The following is a 19,393-nucleotide window of genomic DNA, read 5'->3' on the forward strand; positions in this document are numbered from 1 at the left end:
TCACCTAAATGTGGATCTCCCTAACCAGGCCAAGTGTCATTAATCTGCCTGAATTAGTTAAGCATATCACAGACAGCAACATGCTCTCATCCTGTCTCATCTTATTTAACCATCAAACTGCTTAGGCCTGCCTCTCAGCCTGTGCTATTCAGAGTTCACTGAAACAGTAACTCACCACACCATCATCACAGCCATTGACAAAAGGCTTATAAAGCTATAAACATACATTCACAAAGGTCTGATTGTTAAAACATTTAGAGACAGACATCACAGGAAATGAGCTCTAAATGTTGTTGCAGAAATGTTGCAATAAGCCTTTGGTGGAGTTCAACACATCAGTCATTTGTCACACCCACCACCCATAAAGGTCAGGAGAATTTTTCAAAGCAGCATGCAGGTTGATGTTTTTTTTCTTTGAGCCCATGCAATTGATTAAAGTTGTGTGTCTGCTAAATTGAATGATGACCCTGAAATCTGGCCCATTAATTGTGAATGCACAGAAAGGAATAAGCGCACACACAAGCTTTGCAGATTGGCACTTCATCTGCATCTGCGTAACACAAAGCAAAGCTGGAGAGCTGTGTCCATCTAGTGTTCGAGCGCGGTAACGGAATGAATGACAGAAAATTGACTAAGCATGTTATAGTATGGTACGGTTTGCGGAAGCGAAAATAAAAAGGGCTGTGTATTCGTCACTCGGCTCTCTCTCGCACACACAGGTTCAGTCTGGTTTCCATGACCTCAGAGGACATAACATTCACACTCACCTCAGTTTAACTTCATTCCTCCATTGTTACACTGCTGTGCAGCAATGTGTCGATTATGTTCAACACTGCAACTCTTGTGTCACAAAACAGTAGAGAAAAATGGTTTTAACCAACATTTTATTTGGCATAATTTAAAATCATCTCACTGTTAGTTCATTTATACAAATATGCTTTTGTTATATATAAAACAATTACAAACAGATCTCTACAAATCAAGTTCCCAGTGTAAAAGCGCAGTACCACGCACACGGTATCATACAACTATGGGACACCCACATACCGAGCCCACAGGTGTATGTTCCACTTCAACAGCATTATCTGAGTGAAATCAGGACGTGGCAAAAAAAACAAAAAAAACAAGTTTGCCACAGTTGACAGTTTGACAAATTGTGCACTTACATAAAACCCTCCACACACTGATCTGCAAAAATGTTCACACATCTTTAAGCAAATCTCAATCCGATCACTGCTGATACACAAAACCACCCACTCGTGTTGCGCTTTAGTTATTCTAGACTTTACACAGGCCACAAAATAGGTTCTTATTTAACACCCCACTTGTGTAAATGAATATAACTTTTTATGAGGGGTGCTTTTATTACTGGCAGCTGAAAGCACAAATGAACAGCCAATCATTACTAAAATATTATTTTATAAAAAGTATAAAAATCACACAAGGCACTTATCACTGACACAGCTCTTACTTAACAAGTTTGCAAGCTGTGCTTGCGCTTTGCTCTCATTGCACTATGCAATGCAGGGATGCAAACCACAATCTGTTAAGGGCTGTGGGCCGTGAGCACTCCATTTCAAAAAATGCGAAAACACTTGCCGAGCAACATGTCAGTTTAGCACCTGTGTCTTACAAAGAGTGACGCAATTAGGAACAAAGGCAGAAGGTTTCTGATTTTTTTTTTTTTCACAAATGAAACCCAGAGATGGTTTGACCTTCATCTAAAAAGGTCTTGTGGCACTTATAGCAGTGATGTGACCAACTTTGGGCTTGACAACGGGGTTCTAGGATGGTCCCTGGTTTAGCTCTTTCCACATTGTAGATAAACTGCTGTTGTATGGTTAACCAGGCAGCTGAGATGCTGCTTCTTCCGAGATGAAATGATATTCATCTAACCAAGACACTATAGGAAAAGAAGTATACAGCCTAGTATAAGCCAGTTTAAAGGTATTCTGGTATTATATGCTATACTAAATCAATTATGCAGTGGTAATAGTTTGCTAACCTTAAATGTAAGGCAAAAACATAATTGAAAATGTTGATGTTTATCAAATCTGAGTAGTAATAAAACATAGGCTATTACAAAAAATATATTCAACTTTGGCCATTATCACACTTGTAGGTTAAAAACATTTGAGGAAAATAAAACATTTACAGAGTAAATTTAACATAATTAGACAAAATAAAGTCTCTCTGACAGCACCCTGTCAAAGAGCGATTCTTAGGCATGTTTTTCATGGCACTCATGTGAGCATCAAGAGTTAGGACGAAGACAGAGGAGAGCTGAACTACAACCTGACTGTTAGCCCAGTAAGATCCAGCACCCTTGTGGATTAATTTGGCAGAGGCCTTCATACACCTGCTTCTCTGTGACTGAAAAGCAAAAATGGTCGGCTGCTTCTACTGGTGCAGTTTATCATCAAAGGCTTACAGGCTCTTACATGTGGCAATGAGGGAGCAGTGCGAGAGGCCGGAGCAGCAGCCGGACAGACAGCTCTGACATACCAGACCGAGCACAAAGGAAACTGCAACTCTAATTTGTGCATATTGTGGGGTACTGGCATTTATCCAGGAGCCATACACCTCGTCTAAACTCGAACTGCTTGGAATTAAAACTTGCTCACCCTATAGTTTGTTTATTACATTTAAATCAGCGAGTTAAAGCATTTTGATGGTGATGTTGCTCGAGACCCATGAGATGCAACTTAAGTGTGACTATGAGGTAGTCATTATTCCTCCACCTGAACATAGTTCAATCTCTTCTCTCCAGTCAAACAGGCCAGCTTGATTGGTTTGTTTGGATGTTATTATGGCTTGTGACAACCATGATCAGCATTTTATAAAGCAAAGCAGAGAAGCTATAAATCTAGAACAGATGTAAAATTGGAAAAAGTGTAAATATAAAAAGTTTAATGTAAGAAAAATAGAAGGAGATTCAGTGAGTTGCCGCATTTTGGCATAGTCACTTTGGTGATGATGGCAACAGAGAGAAATCCTCCAAGAGATGAATAAGGAAGAGAGCAGTAACAGAGGCGCTGAAAACAAAGTCTGCACTGCTGGTCGTGGCATGCAGGCAGCCAGATGACAACCACCATTCCTCAGCTTTCCTTTGCATCTGTGGATCTCCATCATCTCTCTTAACAGTCCAGAAGTGGGAACTATTTCTTACAAGAGCACACACTTCTTGGGGTTCTTTTTCGTAACTGGATACAACACTGCCCTCACAGCATCAGCAAACACCTCCCTGACACCATCCTGCTGCAGAGCAGAACACTCCATGTATTTAACAGCCCCAATCTGCTTAGCCAGCGAGTTGCCTTGCTGGTGAGTGGTTGTGGCGAGGCCCTGCTCCTTCAGCTTCTTCACCGTTTCTGCATCACCCCTCAGGTCCTTCTTGGTGCCTACAAGAAGGATGGGTACGTTGGGGCAATGATGAGACACCTCAGGGTGCCATTTGTGCCTAACATTGGCATAGGAAGAGGGACTGCCAATAGAAAAGCAGATAATGAAGACATTGGTCTGGGGATAGGAGAGAGTGCGCAGGCGATCATACTCCTCTTGGCCTGCCGTGTCCCACAAGTTGAGGCTGACAGTGCGGCCATCCACGCTCATTTGGGCACTGTAGTTGTCAAACACTGTGGGAATATACTCTTCTGGGAAGGCATTGGTGGTATAAGAGATGAGTAGACAAGTTTTACCCACTGCCCCGTCACCCACCACCACACACTTTATGGTCTGCATCCTGCCTACGACCACTGGGGCTGCAGCACCTGACAACAGAAGAAAGGGTCACCTGAGTAACGTCCATATACAGCACTCAAGGGGCAAGTCTGAACTTCTCGTCAGCAGCAATCATATGGCGCGTGGACAGTAAAGAAAGTAAACGAACCCTACTAATGACAGCAGTTTGAACATCGTTCCATGTTTTCACCCAGTTAGCAGTCACGCTAACCGCCACCGACGCTAGCTCAACGTCGTAAATAACGGTACAGAGTTAGAAGTTAGCGACAGTTTCGGTCGTTCACTTACAGTAAGTGTGTATAAAGTTTATACATAAACACAACCCTGACAAAACACAGCGAGTCAGGCGACCGGGAGAGTCCCAATTTCCTGGCATGTATTATTCAGCACAGTTCACCTATGATACTAGGCGTTCCCCTACTAACTAGCATCAAGCTAAGGAACTAGCGCATTCGGTGGCTAACAACCTAGCTAGTTAGCAAACAAGTTGAAAGTTTTCTCTTCGAGCCGCTGCCCAAAAAGGGCCGTGTCCAACCAGATAACACTGCTATGTTATTTTAAAAATTATACTTTCTTCCCATGTATGTCTCAAACCCGGCAATTTCCTGAAAATATTACATTTGAAGGATTATGTGACTTACCGCCACTTGGCTTTCGATCTCTTTTTGCCTGGTATAGTCAATCACAGCCGCATCCGGGGAGCTGTCCGATACGTAAAAAGAGCCGTACGGGAAACAATGCAAACTGGTTGTTGTAGTTTCATTTTGTGACTGTTCTCTTTCCTACACTGGGTGGCGCTGTTATGCTGTACTTGTGTTTATGGATGTATGTGGCCTGTATGGTACCCTGTCCGGAAAAGTAACAGTAAATAGTTCAATTTTCTCTTTTGAATGTTTCATTTGATTTGTATTTTGTATGTATTTATTTTTAAACATATTTTATTTTAATAATGCATGGGAAAATATGTTAAACGTCCTGAGAAGACTCTCCATGTTTTGTTTGTAGGTTGCAAGCCATCAGCAGATGACAGGGATCACTCCCAAATGTAAACACCTACCAGAAGTTGTTAGGGGACAAACCAAAATACTAGGCCTGTTCATTTATATTTGACTAAAGATTTAAATATAAGTTTTGGTTTGTTTGTTTTTTTAGTATTTTTTGTGCAATCATTCATTCATTCATGTATTTTTTAATATTAAGGTTTGTCATTTACTTACTGATGATCAATCTATTGCTCATTTGGTTACATATTTTAATAATGTAAAGAAAATCTATCATCTACATTTCAGGGCACATTGTCAGTGGTGCACACCAGGATCCTCGGATAGTTCATCCATCTTTATGAAATGGCCTCACCTGAAGAAGGCTACACCAGGTATGTCATTTTAGATTTACTAATGTATTTTAATGTGTTGTATCTGTTGAACCAGTATGTTTCGTGTAAAATCAATCTGCAAATCTACCTTAGTAACAGAGATAATAGACCTGACATTGAAGTGAATGCCCAGGTATTAGTATTAAGTACTAGAAAATAACAAGCTAAAACTGTATTTGAGTGCACAAATCCTCAGACACCCACAATTATGTGCCTATAACCAATATAATATTAAGCTGTCAGACTTGTGAGTGGAGCGTGGTATGACATTTTCCCCTGCATTTGACAGGATTCATTTCCCTCAGTGATGCAAAGATGAAGTCAGACTTTTCCATCACTTGACTGCATTAATTACCAACTAAAAATACATTCAATACAAAATATAATATATAGTGTGACACATATTGAAAACCAAGTAACTGCCTTTCCAACACATGAACACTTTAAATCCAGTCTGTAGATGGTTGCAAAAGGGCTCATCTTGATTTTCTTTTCCTGCCAACTCCCTATAGACTTTCTACTTTGGTCTCATCCTTTCTCTTGAACTTGCCACACATGCTTTTAAAAGCCACAGTGTGTCACTAGGTATGCATTAGTACCACAAATACAAACAGATTATTAAGAATCCTGTCTCCGGTCTTTTGGACCTCGTCCCCTCTATGGTAAAAACTGGTCTTAAAGCCCATATATCACTTATTGACCTTCAGATGTGACAGTATTCTCACAGCCAGTGCTTTCAGATCAATGCAGAACGCATAAGGCAGCTAAGAAGAGATCACTTAAGATTACTCAAACTTGCACCCCTGGAGACCCGTTGATGATGTCACCTCTATACACTGAGCCAGGTTAAGAGGCCAGCACTGACCGACAACTGGACACTCAAGAACACAAAGAGGCACCAGTTTATTGCCTTTCCCAAGAGGCTCTGGCGTCACCGGAGCCTATAAAGAGAGAATTCCCACTGGGACCCTACACCCTCAGTCACCCTCCACCCCAACCCTTGCACCTCACTATTCTGCCAGGAGATTCCCTGGGACGTCTGTAGCATTTCCATGGCAACAGCCACTGACAGGATTGAGGATGACTGTGTCAAGAGATGCAGCAAGCGGGAGTAAAGATGGAGACAGAATAATTAGGGTGACAAGATGACCGAGGACAGCAAGATACAAGTAACAACAACAACAGACTTTGTATTCCCTGAACACAAAACCGGTTTGAGGATGTTAGTAACACTAGTACTTTTTCATTCAACTGATGGATGCATTTTTAATTCATGGTCAACACATTTTCTCACATTACCATGTTTATTCACCTTCTTTTATTTACAAAGCCACTTAATGCCATGAATAACAACCAATGCTATTCAATAAAGTTATAGAATATTTTGATATAAAACAGAAATTAGACATCATCTCCTCAAAGCCTCTTCTTCAGTTTGTAAAGTGCACCTGACTGATGAGGCCTCCCAACAATAGGGCGAGCAATTCAATAGTGTGCTGAATTAAGTTCAGATTGGGAGACAGTGAAGTGTGAGAATGCAGTGATCACTTAGCAGAAGGGTCACTCCTAAAATGCCAGAGTGATTGAAACACTCCAACCACACTCTGTTCACTTGGTTGAATCTCTTTTACTAACATGAAATACACGGCATGTTAGACTGTTCTAAATATGACCATGGGTCTGTTTGTAGTGTCCTACTGCCTGCAAAGGACACAAGAACATGTAAAAGGAGGTAGGATTTAAATGATCTGTTCAGCATATTGAGTAGTGGCTACAACAAACGAGATCAACTATCCCAGTTGCACCCCGTGCAGCGCTGTTTCACTTAGTACCTAAGTACCTGGAAATACATACATGATAAAGGTTGAATTTAAATTAACTAATGGTGAGCGAGAACTGATATCAGCTATTTTCTGACATGCCGCTCATTATTACCAACACTGCATATATTTTGCTGAAGTACACAAAATAAAGATATGACAAACTGCACAGTACAGGCATTCATTTACTTCTATCACCTCCACAGTGGCTGAGCTGCAGTAGCTCGAGACATTTTGAGACCAGGTAGCCGAGAGGGTGAAGGTATTTTAGAGCTAGCAGGAGAGGAGCTTGTGCTTATGGCCTTGGCAGTTTTATTTCGGGCTGCAGATATGACAGCAGTGCGTATTGTCTTGGCTGTGGCAGAGGATGGGCTGTGAGCAGTGTGAGGCTGGGACAAAACCTGAGTCTCAGAGTTTGGGGCGAGTCTTTTCGACACGCGGAAAGGACTCGCTCTGACAAAGGCTGGCGGCGTGCTACCTGTCACTTTCTCTGATACGGATCTGTCCGAGGACCTGCGGGTCAGAGTGGACTTTCCTGAAGTCTGTGATTCAGTTACAGTCCGCTCCCGTGTGCTATTACTTCGTTTCACCTCTGCCTGAATGGTGGCAGGCCGGCTGATGGGAGATGAGCGTATTGATATGCTACCAGTTGTGGACAGTCGGTTAGGACTGGGAGGGTTTGTAGTGGCTGGACCAGCATTTGAAGCCTCCGTTTTGGAGCGGACCCTGGGAATGCCTGTGTTGCTGGAAGGTCCTGCTCGTGACACGAGTCCTCTTTTGGATCCGATGCCACTACGCACGGGGGTCTTTATGGTTTGACTGTCTTTTGATGTAGGAGAGCCTGTAGTTGTCCCCTCTTGAAGGTCAACCTTCCTCTCTTTCCTCCATTTGGAGCAGAGAGTTGGTGCAGGTCGTGGGAGTGGAGAGGTTGGGGGTGACAAGGCGTCATAGGATCGGAGGCCTTTCACCAATGTGTGGCACTCCAGTGTTTCACCAACACGGGAGTATGACTTTGAAATCTCCCTCTCAGGACTTGGCAGGTCAGCGTACTCCTCTGGCTGTGACTGGCTGAACTCTGGGAGACTGGATGGAATCCAGTTCTTGTCCACAGATGTAGGTACTCCCTCTGTAATTGTCTGACCTGTTAGTCCATTGTCAGGCAAAGGCATCGTGGCACTTGTCACAGTGCTTATCTGTGATTGTGACTGGGTTTTATCTGGAGATACTTGTGATTGGCTCTCAGATCTCTGGTACCTTGACAGTGTACAGTTAGTGTCACTATGAGAGGGTATTCTACTTGTACGAGCAGACTCCGCTACAGACTCACTGACAAGAGAGTTATTTGATTTACCCAGAAGAGAGCGATTATTGTCTGATACTGGTGGGCCAAACCTTTGTCTATGCGTAGAGGCCTGTGTTTTAACACATAGTGCAGTTGTGTCTGTATGTATAGCAGCAGATTGTGCACAGGAGCTGGGAGAAGATTCAGTGTTTATCAAAGCTATATGTTGTTTTGCAAGTCTACTTTCCTTCGATTGGCCTTGTAACACAAAGGGAACGCAGTCTTTGACTGTGTAATGTGGAAATAAAGCAACATGTGAATCCTGAGCTGCTTCTGTTTGGCTGGGCTTGACCAAGTTCCCTCCTCTCAGAACACGCTCATGGTCAATGGGGGAACATGTGCCATCAGTGTCCGGAGAGCTACAAACCATGCTGTTGTCGTGGTCAGAGGAACTGTTTAAGTGATAACTGTTCAATGTAGGGCTGCTGCCCAACTCAGGGAAGTTCTTTTGCACAGATGTAACATGGAGGTGGTGTGAGTGTCTGCGGGACTCAGAGTTTCTCAGGCTACGACGGCTCCAAGTGTAGCTTAGGTTCTTCTCCAAAAGTTTCTCCAGCTCATCCTCCTGACAGTGAGGGTCTCTGCCAAGACTCAGGCCAAGGTCCAGCCCCGTACAAACAGCCAGAGAGCGACGCTTCTCCCCCATCTCACGCTGACGCTCCAAACGTTTCTGTTCCTTCAGTTCCCGGTCTGCATTCTCCTGTAGAACAAGTTAAAATTAGTTCATTCTTTGAGTCTAGCTTGTCTATTATTTCCTTCCCATCTGAGACTTTTCTAACAACTTCTGGATCTAACCTGGACAGCTTTCTGGAAGCGGAGACAAAACAAATGGAAGACCCGGCAAGCCTCCTCAAGTTTGAAAGTGCTGTCATCCTCACAGAAGAACTCCACCAGAGCCTGACTCGACATTCTCATACCTTCTACCTCATCCTCTGCCTCCTTCAGACGCTCTTCTGCTACCTGCACGTGGACGGAGAGACATTATTCATCTTATTACCCTCTATTAAATGTGCAAAACTTTAAATAGGCTGGTATGTAAAAATCTTAGTCATATGATATTGTATACCTCCAAGAAAAGTTGTGTGTGCTGTCGAATCTCTGCTTCAGTCTGGATGTTGGCCTTGAGGGAAACAACTCTGCTTTTTAACTTAGCTAAATCCTCCAGCACAGACTCCTCACACAACCTGCAGGAAATGAGAACGCAGGATAATAAGCAATTATGTGCAACACGACATCTTAAAAACATAGCCAACATTTTGAAATTGAATCCAAAGTGTGCAGGAACTACGTTTTTTCACCCAACTTGGACTTGAGTTTTGGTAAATGCTGCAGCAGAGCTCAAATATTGGCTTGGAGTATCAAGGTTGTCATGACCCACTTTTAACCAGGCAGAAAGCCGATGCTAAAAGCTGGCTGCCTTACAATGATACAAGAGTGAAAATACATGTGCACTGTGTCTGTTTAAGTAGGAGTTTGCTTTTGATGTTATTTGGCTTCTGTAAGACAAGTAGTATATTCCCTCATACTGAATGTGATGGCAATTTGGGTAGAGACCAACCTGAAGGCGGAGCCAACATGACCCAGTTGGCTGGGAAATGACAATAAACTCGGGTCCTTTTTTACAGCTTCCTGTGGAGACAAACACAAATAATTATCTTGCTATTGTTTCTAAATAAGCAGCACGTCATTTGTGAATGTAGACTGAATCACGTGTGCTGTGAAGCAGTCTGGCAGGAGGGCTAATGTTCTTTGGACACTGTGTGTCATTTATTTCTTTTAAATCAAGTCTGCTTAACTTAACTAATGCCTTTGTATACACGGCAGTTTGTCTTCATTGACCATGGTAATATTCAGATTCTAAAAAACTATCCAGCATGTAATTTTCTTTACACTCTACATTAATTTACTATTCTTGCAAAAATGCAAGAATAGCATCCAACTGTTTTGTATAAAATATTTACTCTGTGGTATCTAAATTGCAGTTCTTACCATGGCTACAAAATGCAGCAGATTCATGCCAGGCTTGTTGGCTTTGGTGTCAGCCAGTGTGAGCAGCGATGCAATTCGGAAACCAGCAGCATTCCCTGCATATCCACCCTGAGAAGCCACATACAAGGTCAGAAAAACAAATGCACACAAAACATGTGACACATTTTTTAACAATACAAAACCCAGGTGTGCAGTCACAGTGACACCCCTTCAACACACCACACCCCGAGGGATCGGTGTATTGTACACAGATAAAAAGAGGGACTGGCTCTGCTTTGTCAGGTTAAAGAAAAGAGTTAAAAACAAATAAAAATAAAGAGGCACTCACCGCATTCATGTAGTTCCCAGCTTTCAGCACCAGACGAAGGATGGAGTGTAATTCAGGACAGCTCAGTAGTTCTTAGGGTACAGGAGAGAGAGATTCAATATGTGTCTCAAGTAAATGGTATGAATGTGTATGCAACTGCTATCAAGGTAATATAATCATTCAATAACTTTATTTTGAACAAAAATATTAAACCAAATGCAGGTTTCTCTGAAAATCAGCCATTTATTCTGAACCTGAACAATGTAATAGCCTATGTGTGAAGAATTCAATTGTCATCACAGTAAACAGGAGCATTTAAAAGGGCAAAACAGACCTAGCTAGACCTTTATAGCGGTGGAGTACACAACTCCCTGTTGTTATTTTACCTCTGGCCGCCTCCCTCAGACATCTGGCCGCCACACACAGAGAGGTCACAGCAGGGTCAAACTCCTGTTGCAGGATCATGGCATCGAGGCGAAGCCGAAAACTAAATGGAAGAGAGAAAGAGAAGAATGACTGGATGAATGGACTGGGGTGATGACAGAGACAGACAGGCACTCCTGATCAATCATCAGTTCAACAAGCACATGTCATCACGGGGTGAAGCCTGCAAGGTGGACACGCATCCCATAAAAACAAACAGATAAAAGAGGACTTTTTTAAAGCTCAGGAATAAAATTCCGTTGGAAAATAGTTCTGAGGAATCTAAGGTGGGGTGTACCTGGGGACTTCCACCAGCAGCAGCATGAAAAGATCAGGCTCTTCAAGGCAGCCCCGCTCGCCACTGAACCTCCTCAGGCGGGACTCCTGAGAGAGAACAGATGCTGAGTTAAATCTGGAAAACCGCTTTAATTAAAACAAATGGAAATACTGAAACCAAAATGCTGCTGACAGTCAACTCCACTATCTGTCAGCTTATTGCTCTTTCGCTAGAAACAAAACACATCATTTGACATGGTGTAATAGCAAACTTTTGATCACCTAAACAAAGCCAGATGACGAGTAAGAGAAGAGGGAGGGGTTGGGAAGGGGGTTGTTGTCACTCTTGTATTAGTACACCAAAAAGGCATTTTACCTCCTCACTGTCGGGGAGCAATTTGCAGAGCTCTGTGAGCTTTTCCGCTGCATAACGGCCCCCAACACCCTGTCTGATGTCCTCAACTATCTCTTTAGCAGGCCTGTGGAAAAACAGCAACAAACACATTTTTAGCATGACATCACTGTTACCATGCAATGGACAGTTCACCCTGAGAAAAGGCAGGACACCCTTTTTAAGAAAACTCGTGTTATTAGCAGTATCTGCCCTTTTTTTCCCTCACAATACTGAGGTTTACCCTGTTATTATCATCAATCAAAGCTTCGGGAAGGAAGGGTTGGTTGATGCCATGCTGGTGAAAATATGAGACAGACATGCAGAACAACAGATCTGGGCGTCAAGGTGAAAGACCAGAATCTGACCGACTGACCTGTGACTCAGCGGTCCTCTACTCCAGCGGTTTCCGCCCCAGTCTATAGCCCATCACGCACATACTCATATGTGCAGCTTCTATTCTCAAACAAAATCTCCTCATTCATATGCACATCAAACTCTTTGACGACATCCGATCCAAAGTACACCGGGTATGAATTGTGTCCTTTAAAAGCCTATAAATAGAGCTGCCACATAATCCAAACATCATGAAAGAGCTAACCAGACACTGATGTCAATGCAATATCACGTTTTGTTTAAACTACGCCCACATTTGAACAACTCACTTTAGGACAAAGGGGCCAGTAACCTCCCAATAAGACTAATGTCTGTGTACAGAAGAGGCTCTTTTTACATAATGGCTTCCCTTACAAGTTCTGACAAATCTGGTTTACAAAAGAAGTGATCTTCACTTGGGTGTACATGTGTAAGCATGGCAATATCCAAAAAACAGTGCTTTATTTCACTTAATCTCTTTTGCCAGAGTCAGCAACATTTCAGATCCTATAGTGTATGACTGTTCTTTAGAGATGGTGAAAGTGCTCTCTTCATTATTTGTGTTTTATTTAGGGAGTGTAAATACCCTTAAATGGCTTTAGGGGAAGAATAAATACGACAGACCACCAGTGGGGTCCCTCTTACCGGGAGGGGGCAGTCAAGCAGGTGTCAAACTATACCGGGCCACTTAGCCACACAAGCCTTCCTTCAAGACCCCCCTCTCTGCCCAGCTGCTCAGGGTGCATCCTCCCCTGAACCTGTCTACTGCACTCAGACCTCACACTTCTGACACACGCTGCACTCGCACACCCATCCAAGTTTGATATATGATCCACACACTTTAATTCAGTCTTAAGTGAAGTCCTGTTCCCCTGGGCACAGTTGAACACACTTCAGTGAGCTGCACCTTAAGCTCTGACTGATAGTGATCTCCAGCAAATTCAGAGCAAAGGGCTAATTAATCAATCAGCTCATTAACTGTTGCATCCAAGGTAGCTGCCAAATAATCTTTTGTTGATGCACTAATCTATTCTGGTAGGAATCGAGGAGACTTACATCTTAAACTGACGGAGAAATATTCCAATGTTCATACTGCGTTTGGAGTCCAGTAGAGAGATCTGTGAAAAGGCAAATGACACTAATAAGTGGAAGAAAAGTACAAGGAATCACATCATCTTCAAAAAAGACTAAAAGCTATCACTGCCCCTCCCATGATCTGACCTCCTCTGAGCTGTCCTGTGGGGATCTGCAGCGCAGCAGAACAGAGCGGCGCCTCAGGGTGCCGCTCCTGTCCAGAGGCTTATTGTCCTTCTGACCAAACAGCTCATCCAGAGAATGGAGGTCAATGGGGAACTCATCCTCACCCGGGGCCGCCCCACTCCACACACTATTCCTCCCCTCCACCTTTTCTTTGGGGATTCGCTCCCAGTTAAGCTTCCTCAGTCGGCTCCGACGAGCACTGTCAGCTCGACTAAAAGGCGAAGAAGAAGAAGAGGGTGTGGGTAGAGGTGGTGGAGGAGGCGGCGGCGGCGGAGGAGGTGGTGGTGGAGGTGCTACGGAAGGTGGTGGAGGAGTGACCAGCGCTGGACGTGAATCCATGGCCGTCACTTCCACAGCTTCTGGGGCAGCAGCGTGGTGGGCAGACCGTGTTCCATGAAAGGCACAAGTTTCCTTGATGGCCACTGTCAAGTTGATGAGCATAGAGTTGACGTGGGTGCTGGCGGGGGACGTGGTGGTGAGTGAAACTTCTCTCCTCACTCAGTCAGTCAATATTAATGTGTATTCCTCTCTCCCGTTACCTCTAGATCAAAGGTCAATGAGTAATTCCGCTCTAGGAAAAAAGAAACCACAAAAAATGTGTTATCTCAGACAATGTTGCGTGCAAGAGGAGAAACACAATCACTGTTGTCACTGCTGGGGGTTGTGTCATACTCATTAACTCAGGCAGTTTGAACAGAGGCCTATGACCTCACATGAGCCGACACCTGGACTGACTTCTCCTTTCATTAGCGTGGTTCCAGTGCACGCACTGATCTAACAAGTGGCTTAACCTAAACATGTAACCTCAACTTCAACTCATCAACTTTCAGTGGAAGTTCAAGGGGTTTTCTAAAAGAAAGTACCAGACACACCACCACCACCTCCTCCACCTCCTCCTCCTCCCTCTGCAGGCAGTTTGAACAGCTTGTCCCATCCTGTTAAGTTTCACTTCACAACATGCACACACACCTCCACCATGCGTCCTCTCCCCTCTAATTAAAATACATGGAGACTAAATAGATGCTCACTTAACCACAACACCGTAAAGAAGAGGCTGAGCTTCAGAAATCACAACATTATCATATTCTTTCCACGTTATGGGGAGATTAATATCTGAAAGCCAGTTACACTCACTTGCACCAGCAGGTTTTAAACAGGATTAGTAATGCAGTTGGGAATGAGTCAGAGGCTTCGGGTGTCTGGTGCAGCAGGGGTACGTCTTTAATCATCGGTTAAAAGACATGACTATGCTTTTAACCAAAAACACACATAGTGTCCTCCATCGCTTTCTTAGTCAGAATTACAACTTTCGGGAAACTTTGGAAGGATGCGCTTGGTTGCCAACAAACTGTCCCAGTGTCGACCGCAGGAGCGCGCTGCTTCGCCCCGGCGCCTCACAATCTCTTCATCAAATAATGTTTATCAATACAAACGAATCGCTTATCAGACGTGACTGTAAAATGGAATATATGAAGGATATAAAGTAAAGATAATTCAACAAATGAAAAACACCGCAAAATCACAATCTCTCCTTTGTTTTCATTGAGAATAAGAAGAAACTCCAATATTTATGGTGACATTTGTTTGAAATGATAATAAACAACAACTCCAGCTCTCCCAACATGAAAGTTTATCCAACTTTAATAAACAGTGAGACAGAAAGAAAAAAAACACACGCCACACTTACAGACCACCACAACACTGTTCAAGTAGTTTCACACAACGACACCAAGTGACTTCACTTACCTGACGCTGGTGACTCTTCTCCTGTGAGGTAACAACACAAACACCAACAGCAGCAACAACAACCAGGAGACACTTGCTTTACAAAAAAAAAGCTCCCGTTACAGTCTCAATTCCTTTTTTCTTTTCTTTATCTCCTTGTTCCTTGTGCCTCACCGCTCCCACCACTGCTCCTCTCGTCTCTCTCAACTAAACTTGCAGGGAAACTTCCACACTGTTCAGCAGGAACGCGCAGGCGCGCTCCCGCTCGGCAAGCTGCCTGCTATGTCTTTATTGTAACCTCCCAGTTTTCCCATGAACAGATTTGGGGGCTTTAGGTGACTGTAAGCTCCATCGTGACTCCACTCGTCCACGTTTAGTCTCACAATTTGTTTTTGGTCACTCCGAGTTGCTGTTATGTCACGCAAGTGGGGGGAAAGTGAGCAAAACCTCAATAATACGCAACTTTAAAACAAAACAAAACAAAAAACTCAAGTTTGGTGAATGGGTGTGTGAGACATACATTCAGATTACCAGGCTGAAGTAACTCACATCAAATCTTTTCCACTGATGTGACTCTGAAAGGACTTTTATTCAGGATTGTGTGGACACAAAAATATGATTGTCAGTATGTTCTATCTGATACATAGTGACATGAGTGAGAATGGCCGAGCATTGTCGTCATCTACCTGCACAAACCGCAGTGGTGCAGGTGAGTGTACAGTCACATACATGTCTGATGCAAAAAAAAAAGAAGAAGCTTTGAGTTACGAATGTCAAATCTGATCCTCCTTGAATCTGAATTGCTCAGTGTGGCTGGTAATCTGAATGTAGCCCTAATTAAAGTCAGTGATTGAAACTATGAGAATCAGGCCCAGCAAGTTGAGTAATACTAAACTATAGTCAGCGAAAAACACAGACAAAGACGTCATAAATCTGTGCTTGATACGTGTAAAAGCTGAAGTGTGCAACGCTTGATTTCTGTTGTTGATGTTATTAGTCAGCCTTTGTCTGGTCTTTGTGAACAGAAACGTTGTAACATTATATAATCATTGTTAATCATAATTGTAATTGTTAAGCATACCTTTTTACAATAATGTTTGACACGTCCAGATACAGATTATGAGCCAGTGGGCCACTGGGCAAAGAGCAAAAAAGGGCCTACTGAGCTGTTGGGCCCCTGGGCGTGGGCACGTTAGGCTCGGTCAGTAATCCATCCTTGGTTTCAGGCTAATCATCATATTGGGCAGGACTCTGATCTGTAATTGGTGCAGACGGCCTTGATCAGCCTAAGAAGAGGATGCTGTTGTGAACCCGAGAGGGAGCAGATGGCTATCAGACATGGGAAATAATGTCCACATCTCCTCCCTAAACCAAGAACTGGGCACCGGTGAAAGCTAAGAGGTCAGAAGTCCCTCTAGGGTGCTGAAATGGCCCAGGTGCTGGGATGTAGACTCATAACACTGACCTTTCATTCGAGGTGCTGGAGCGCTCTTGGCCCATGTCACCTGGTGCTCATGGAACCAGCTCAGGTAGCCCCTTTCACAGACCACGCTGACAGGTTGTCGTCATCACTTCTTGGCCTGTGGTAATTAGGGGGGTTACGACCCAAAAGATCTGGCTTTTGTTGTGGCTGTGCAACAGGACATGTTATAGTGTACCCGTGCCAGAATAAACCTCTCTCAGGAAACTTCACTTTGTATTGAGTCACTCACTTCTCTTCTGAGTACAGTGCACTTCTCAGAATACAAGGAAATGCCACTGTTAAGAGATGGCAGCTTTATAGTCCATAAAGCGCTTGAGCAACCATGAACAATTCCACATAGTATGTCAGACCTAATGCAGTGTGGACACTGTGACAGTGATTAATGTATAGTGAGGAGTTAACTTGGCATCCCTCACTTGTTCCACCAAGACAGTGAAAATGCATGGAGACAAAACAGTGTGGTGTGTTTACTGGCCCACTCACAGTCAGTCCCCCCCACCTTTGCATAACAGTGAGTTTCAGAGCCTGTGCTCCATTCAAGCCATTATTCAGTGAATGAATGTGCATGAGGCTGCTCATATGGAAGGTTTATACTTTGAGTCTGCTTGAGTGTGAGAAGGTCCATGTGTTGAAGTTGGGTAGTGTTGCTCAAGTTTTTTTTACTTGTTCAAGCAGTCAGGAATATGATACAATACGATATACTTTATTGTCCCCAGAAGGCTAAATGCTTCCACAGTTACAGTAAAAGTAACAACAAAACACCACCATCGCTACCAAATCACATAAACAAAAGCTTGCACATAATCCAATTTGCACGTCCAAATATTATTACATTGTGCAAGCCCGGCTACCTTTTCTTCCTAACTGAGAAATGAAGGATTAACACATGAGACCCCAAATGCCAACAACCCTTAAGAAGCTCAGGTTGCTTAGGTTGATGGGGTGGTTGCACCCATGCAGCAAGTGTTAGCCCTTCGTGATCTCCCCTTCTTAATCCTGCTTTGAAGTTCCAGAAGGGTTACATTCATTTGAAGGCTATGAGCCCTATGCCAAAAAAAGTCAAAGAAAAAAAAGATATGCTTTTCGTTTTGCTCAGTACTTTTGCTATGGTGATCGAGTTCCAGACAGTGACCCTTGCTGCAGTTTCACACTACAGAAATGAATCCAGAAGTAAAGAAATCAACACAACAGCTTTTTTTTGTCCAGGTGCCCTTTTTTTTGTTGTTTTTAAAGATGGTTGTAAAACTATTCCAAGTCAGTCTATTGATATGACAATATGTGAGTGTTATTCTGTCTCTGGTGAGTCTGGTCTGCCTCCTTTGAACAGGGGCTGTCCACACAAGTTTTTTTTTTTTTATCATAGCGACGTTTAATCCACACGGAAACAACGTTTTGCCCTGAAATAGGAAACAGGTCCAAGAATCTCTCTCTCACTGTCGCCATCTTTGTCATCATTGTCTTCATCATACATCAATTTTTGGAATTAGCTTGGTCCGTTTGCTTGATGATACTGTTTTTACCTTTTTTATTCCTTTCTTTCCTTACTTCTGCTTCTTCTGCATAAATTGTAATGTATACTGTTCATATAATGCTATATTTAAACAACAACAACAACATCGTCTTCTCTGTTATAGGCATAGCAGTGTTACAGCGCCACATACTGGTCTGTCGTACGCACTTTAGAGTCGTTTTGGACGTCTCGTGTGGACAAGAAACATTTCCTGAAACGATGTCATGTTTACGGACAACGTTTCCAAAATGACAACGCAAAATGTTGTTTACATTTCGGTAACAGTTTCCATGTGCATAGGGCCGTAGCCATTTCCATGGTGAAGTAAATAGGTCAGTGTGGCTGTGACTCTGTGGGGATATTAAACTCATGTATAGACATGCTGCCTTACCTGGGTCTGATCCCAGACTGGGACAGTTGGCCTGGGGAGATAGTCCTAATCAAAAGCAGCTTTCTCAGATCACTCTTGGTTTCCCCAGCTGCACTCATATCACGTGCAGTTATCCAGAACGGCCTGACAAGGATCTCTGGCTTTGGTCAAACTGGCGCTCTGATAAGGAGAGACAGGAGGAGACAGACAACGCAGACACACTGTAAGTGTCCTGCCCCATTTTTCCCAAAAATCTCTCACAAACGCACATATGTACTCACTCTGTCTCAGACATAACTGCTCATGCTCATGTCCACTCCCACACATTCCGGACTGTACATATGTCATACATGATGGAAAAAGACAGAAGCTTGTGCGCTCACACTGCTGCTGCTGCTGCTGCTGCTGCTGCTGCTGCTGCTGCTGCTGTTGCTCTGTGACTTTGGAGGTTCACAGAAAGGCTGTTGGATGATGACACAAACACTGTGGAGACAGAAAGATGAGAGAGTTGTGAGTCAATTTTTGTCACAGCATGTTTGTGTGTACAAAGATTTTTTTTCTTTACTTGTCTCCGGCGGCCTCCTGTGAATTGATTGTTGAAGAGCTTCCACTTGTCCTCTTGCAACAACTTTACCTCCAGCTCCTCATAACTTTATTGAATGAGAGAAGCACTGTCTCTCTTTGTTTTCATAGACTGTCTAAAGTCCACCGCTAACACTTTGTTTACCAAGCTGTATACTAGAGCAACGGATCCCTGTGCACGTATGTGTGTCTGTTTGGTTGTGATAAAGAATGACAAGGATACTAGGGGAGGTGCTTGTGGTCAGTTGAGCATGTGTGCGCACACATCTCAGCAGGGTGCTTGTGGTCCGTTGTCTTTTGGGGTTGGATTAACTTTGTTTGTCTTTACACATCTGGCCACTAGAGCCACTTCCGACTCCAGTTAGGATTTCCTGAGACTCAATAAAGGGGATTATTGGTCTGCAAAAACACTAGCCCAGACTCT

The 19,393-nt window shown here is 43.4% G+C and overlaps 2 protein-coding genes across 4 annotated transcripts; both read right to left on the reverse strand.

Moving 5' to 3' along the window:
• Positions 1 to 867: 867 nt before the first annotated feature.
• rhogd (ras homolog gene family, member Gd) lies at positions 868 to 4,450 on the reverse strand. The gene is made up of 2 exons (XM_044040215.1): positions 4,383 to 4,450; positions 868 to 3,770 (listed from the first exon to the last, which is right to left on the reverse strand). The coding sequence occupies exon 2, from the start codon at positions 3,739 to 3,741 to the stop codon at positions 3,166 to 3,168; it is 576 nt and encodes a 191-aa protein (XP_043896150.1). The 5' UTR covers positions 3,742 to 3,770; positions 4,383 to 4,450; the 3' UTR covers positions 868 to 3,165.
• A 1,951-nt stretch (positions 4,451 to 6,401) lies between these two features.
• On the reverse strand, positions 6,402 to 18,796 carry fhdc2 (FH2 domain containing 2). Of its 3 annotated transcripts, none has more exons than XM_044040213.1 (13): positions 18,771 to 18,796; positions 18,409 to 18,567; positions 13,261 to 13,870; positions 13,096 to 13,157; positions 11,650 to 11,752; positions 11,296 to 11,381; positions 10,961 to 11,061; positions 10,596 to 10,666; positions 10,268 to 10,375; positions 9,837 to 9,907; positions 9,345 to 9,462; positions 9,074 to 9,238; positions 6,402 to 8,978 (listed from the first exon to the last, which is right to left on the reverse strand). In XM_044040213.1, exons 3-13 carry the CDS (start codon positions 13,738 to 13,740, stop codon positions 7,131 to 7,133), a joined length of 3,213 nt encoding a protein of 1,070 aa, XP_043896148.1. In that variant the 5' UTR covers positions 13,741 to 13,870; positions 18,409 to 18,567; positions 18,771 to 18,796; the 3' UTR covers positions 6,402 to 7,130. The 3 variants fall into 3 exon arrangements, with proteins under 3 accessions (XP_043896148.1, XP_043896147.1, XP_043896149.1); XM_044040212.1 differs by lacking the exon at positions 18,771 to 18,796 and adding an exon at positions 18,669 to 18,735; XM_044040214.1 differs by lacking the exons at positions 18,409 to 18,567; positions 18,771 to 18,796 and adding an exon at positions 15,046 to 15,124.
• Positions 18,797 to 19,393: the final 597 nt, after the last annotated feature.

This window comes from Solea senegalensis, linkage group LG12 (assembly GCF_019176455.1).
Source record: "Solea senegalensis isolate Sse05_10M linkage group LG12, IFAPA_SoseM_1, whole genome shotgun sequence".
Taxonomy (NCBI): Eukaryota; Metazoa; Chordata; class Actinopteri; order Pleuronectiformes; family Soleidae; genus Solea; species Solea senegalensis.

Excerpts from the sequence above, each read along its gene's own strand:
- rhogd (XM_044040215.1), bottom strand. The coding sequence starts at position 3,741 with ATGCAGACCATAAAGTGTGTGGTGGTGGGTGACGGGGCAGTGGGTAAA.
- fhdc2 (XM_044040213.1), bottom strand. The coding sequence starts at position 13,740 with ATGCTCATCAACTTGACAGTGGCCATCAAGGAAACTTGTGCCTTTCAT. Across the intron at positions 13,158-13,260 it reads CACAGGACAGCTCAGAGGAG|ATCTCTCTACTGGACTCCAA; the intron begins GTCAGATCATGG and ends GCCTTTTCACAG. Across the intron at positions 10,376-10,595 it reads CTGGGAACTACATGAATGCG|GGTGGATATGCAGGGAATGC; the intron begins GTGAGTGCCTCT and ends GTGGCTTCTCAG.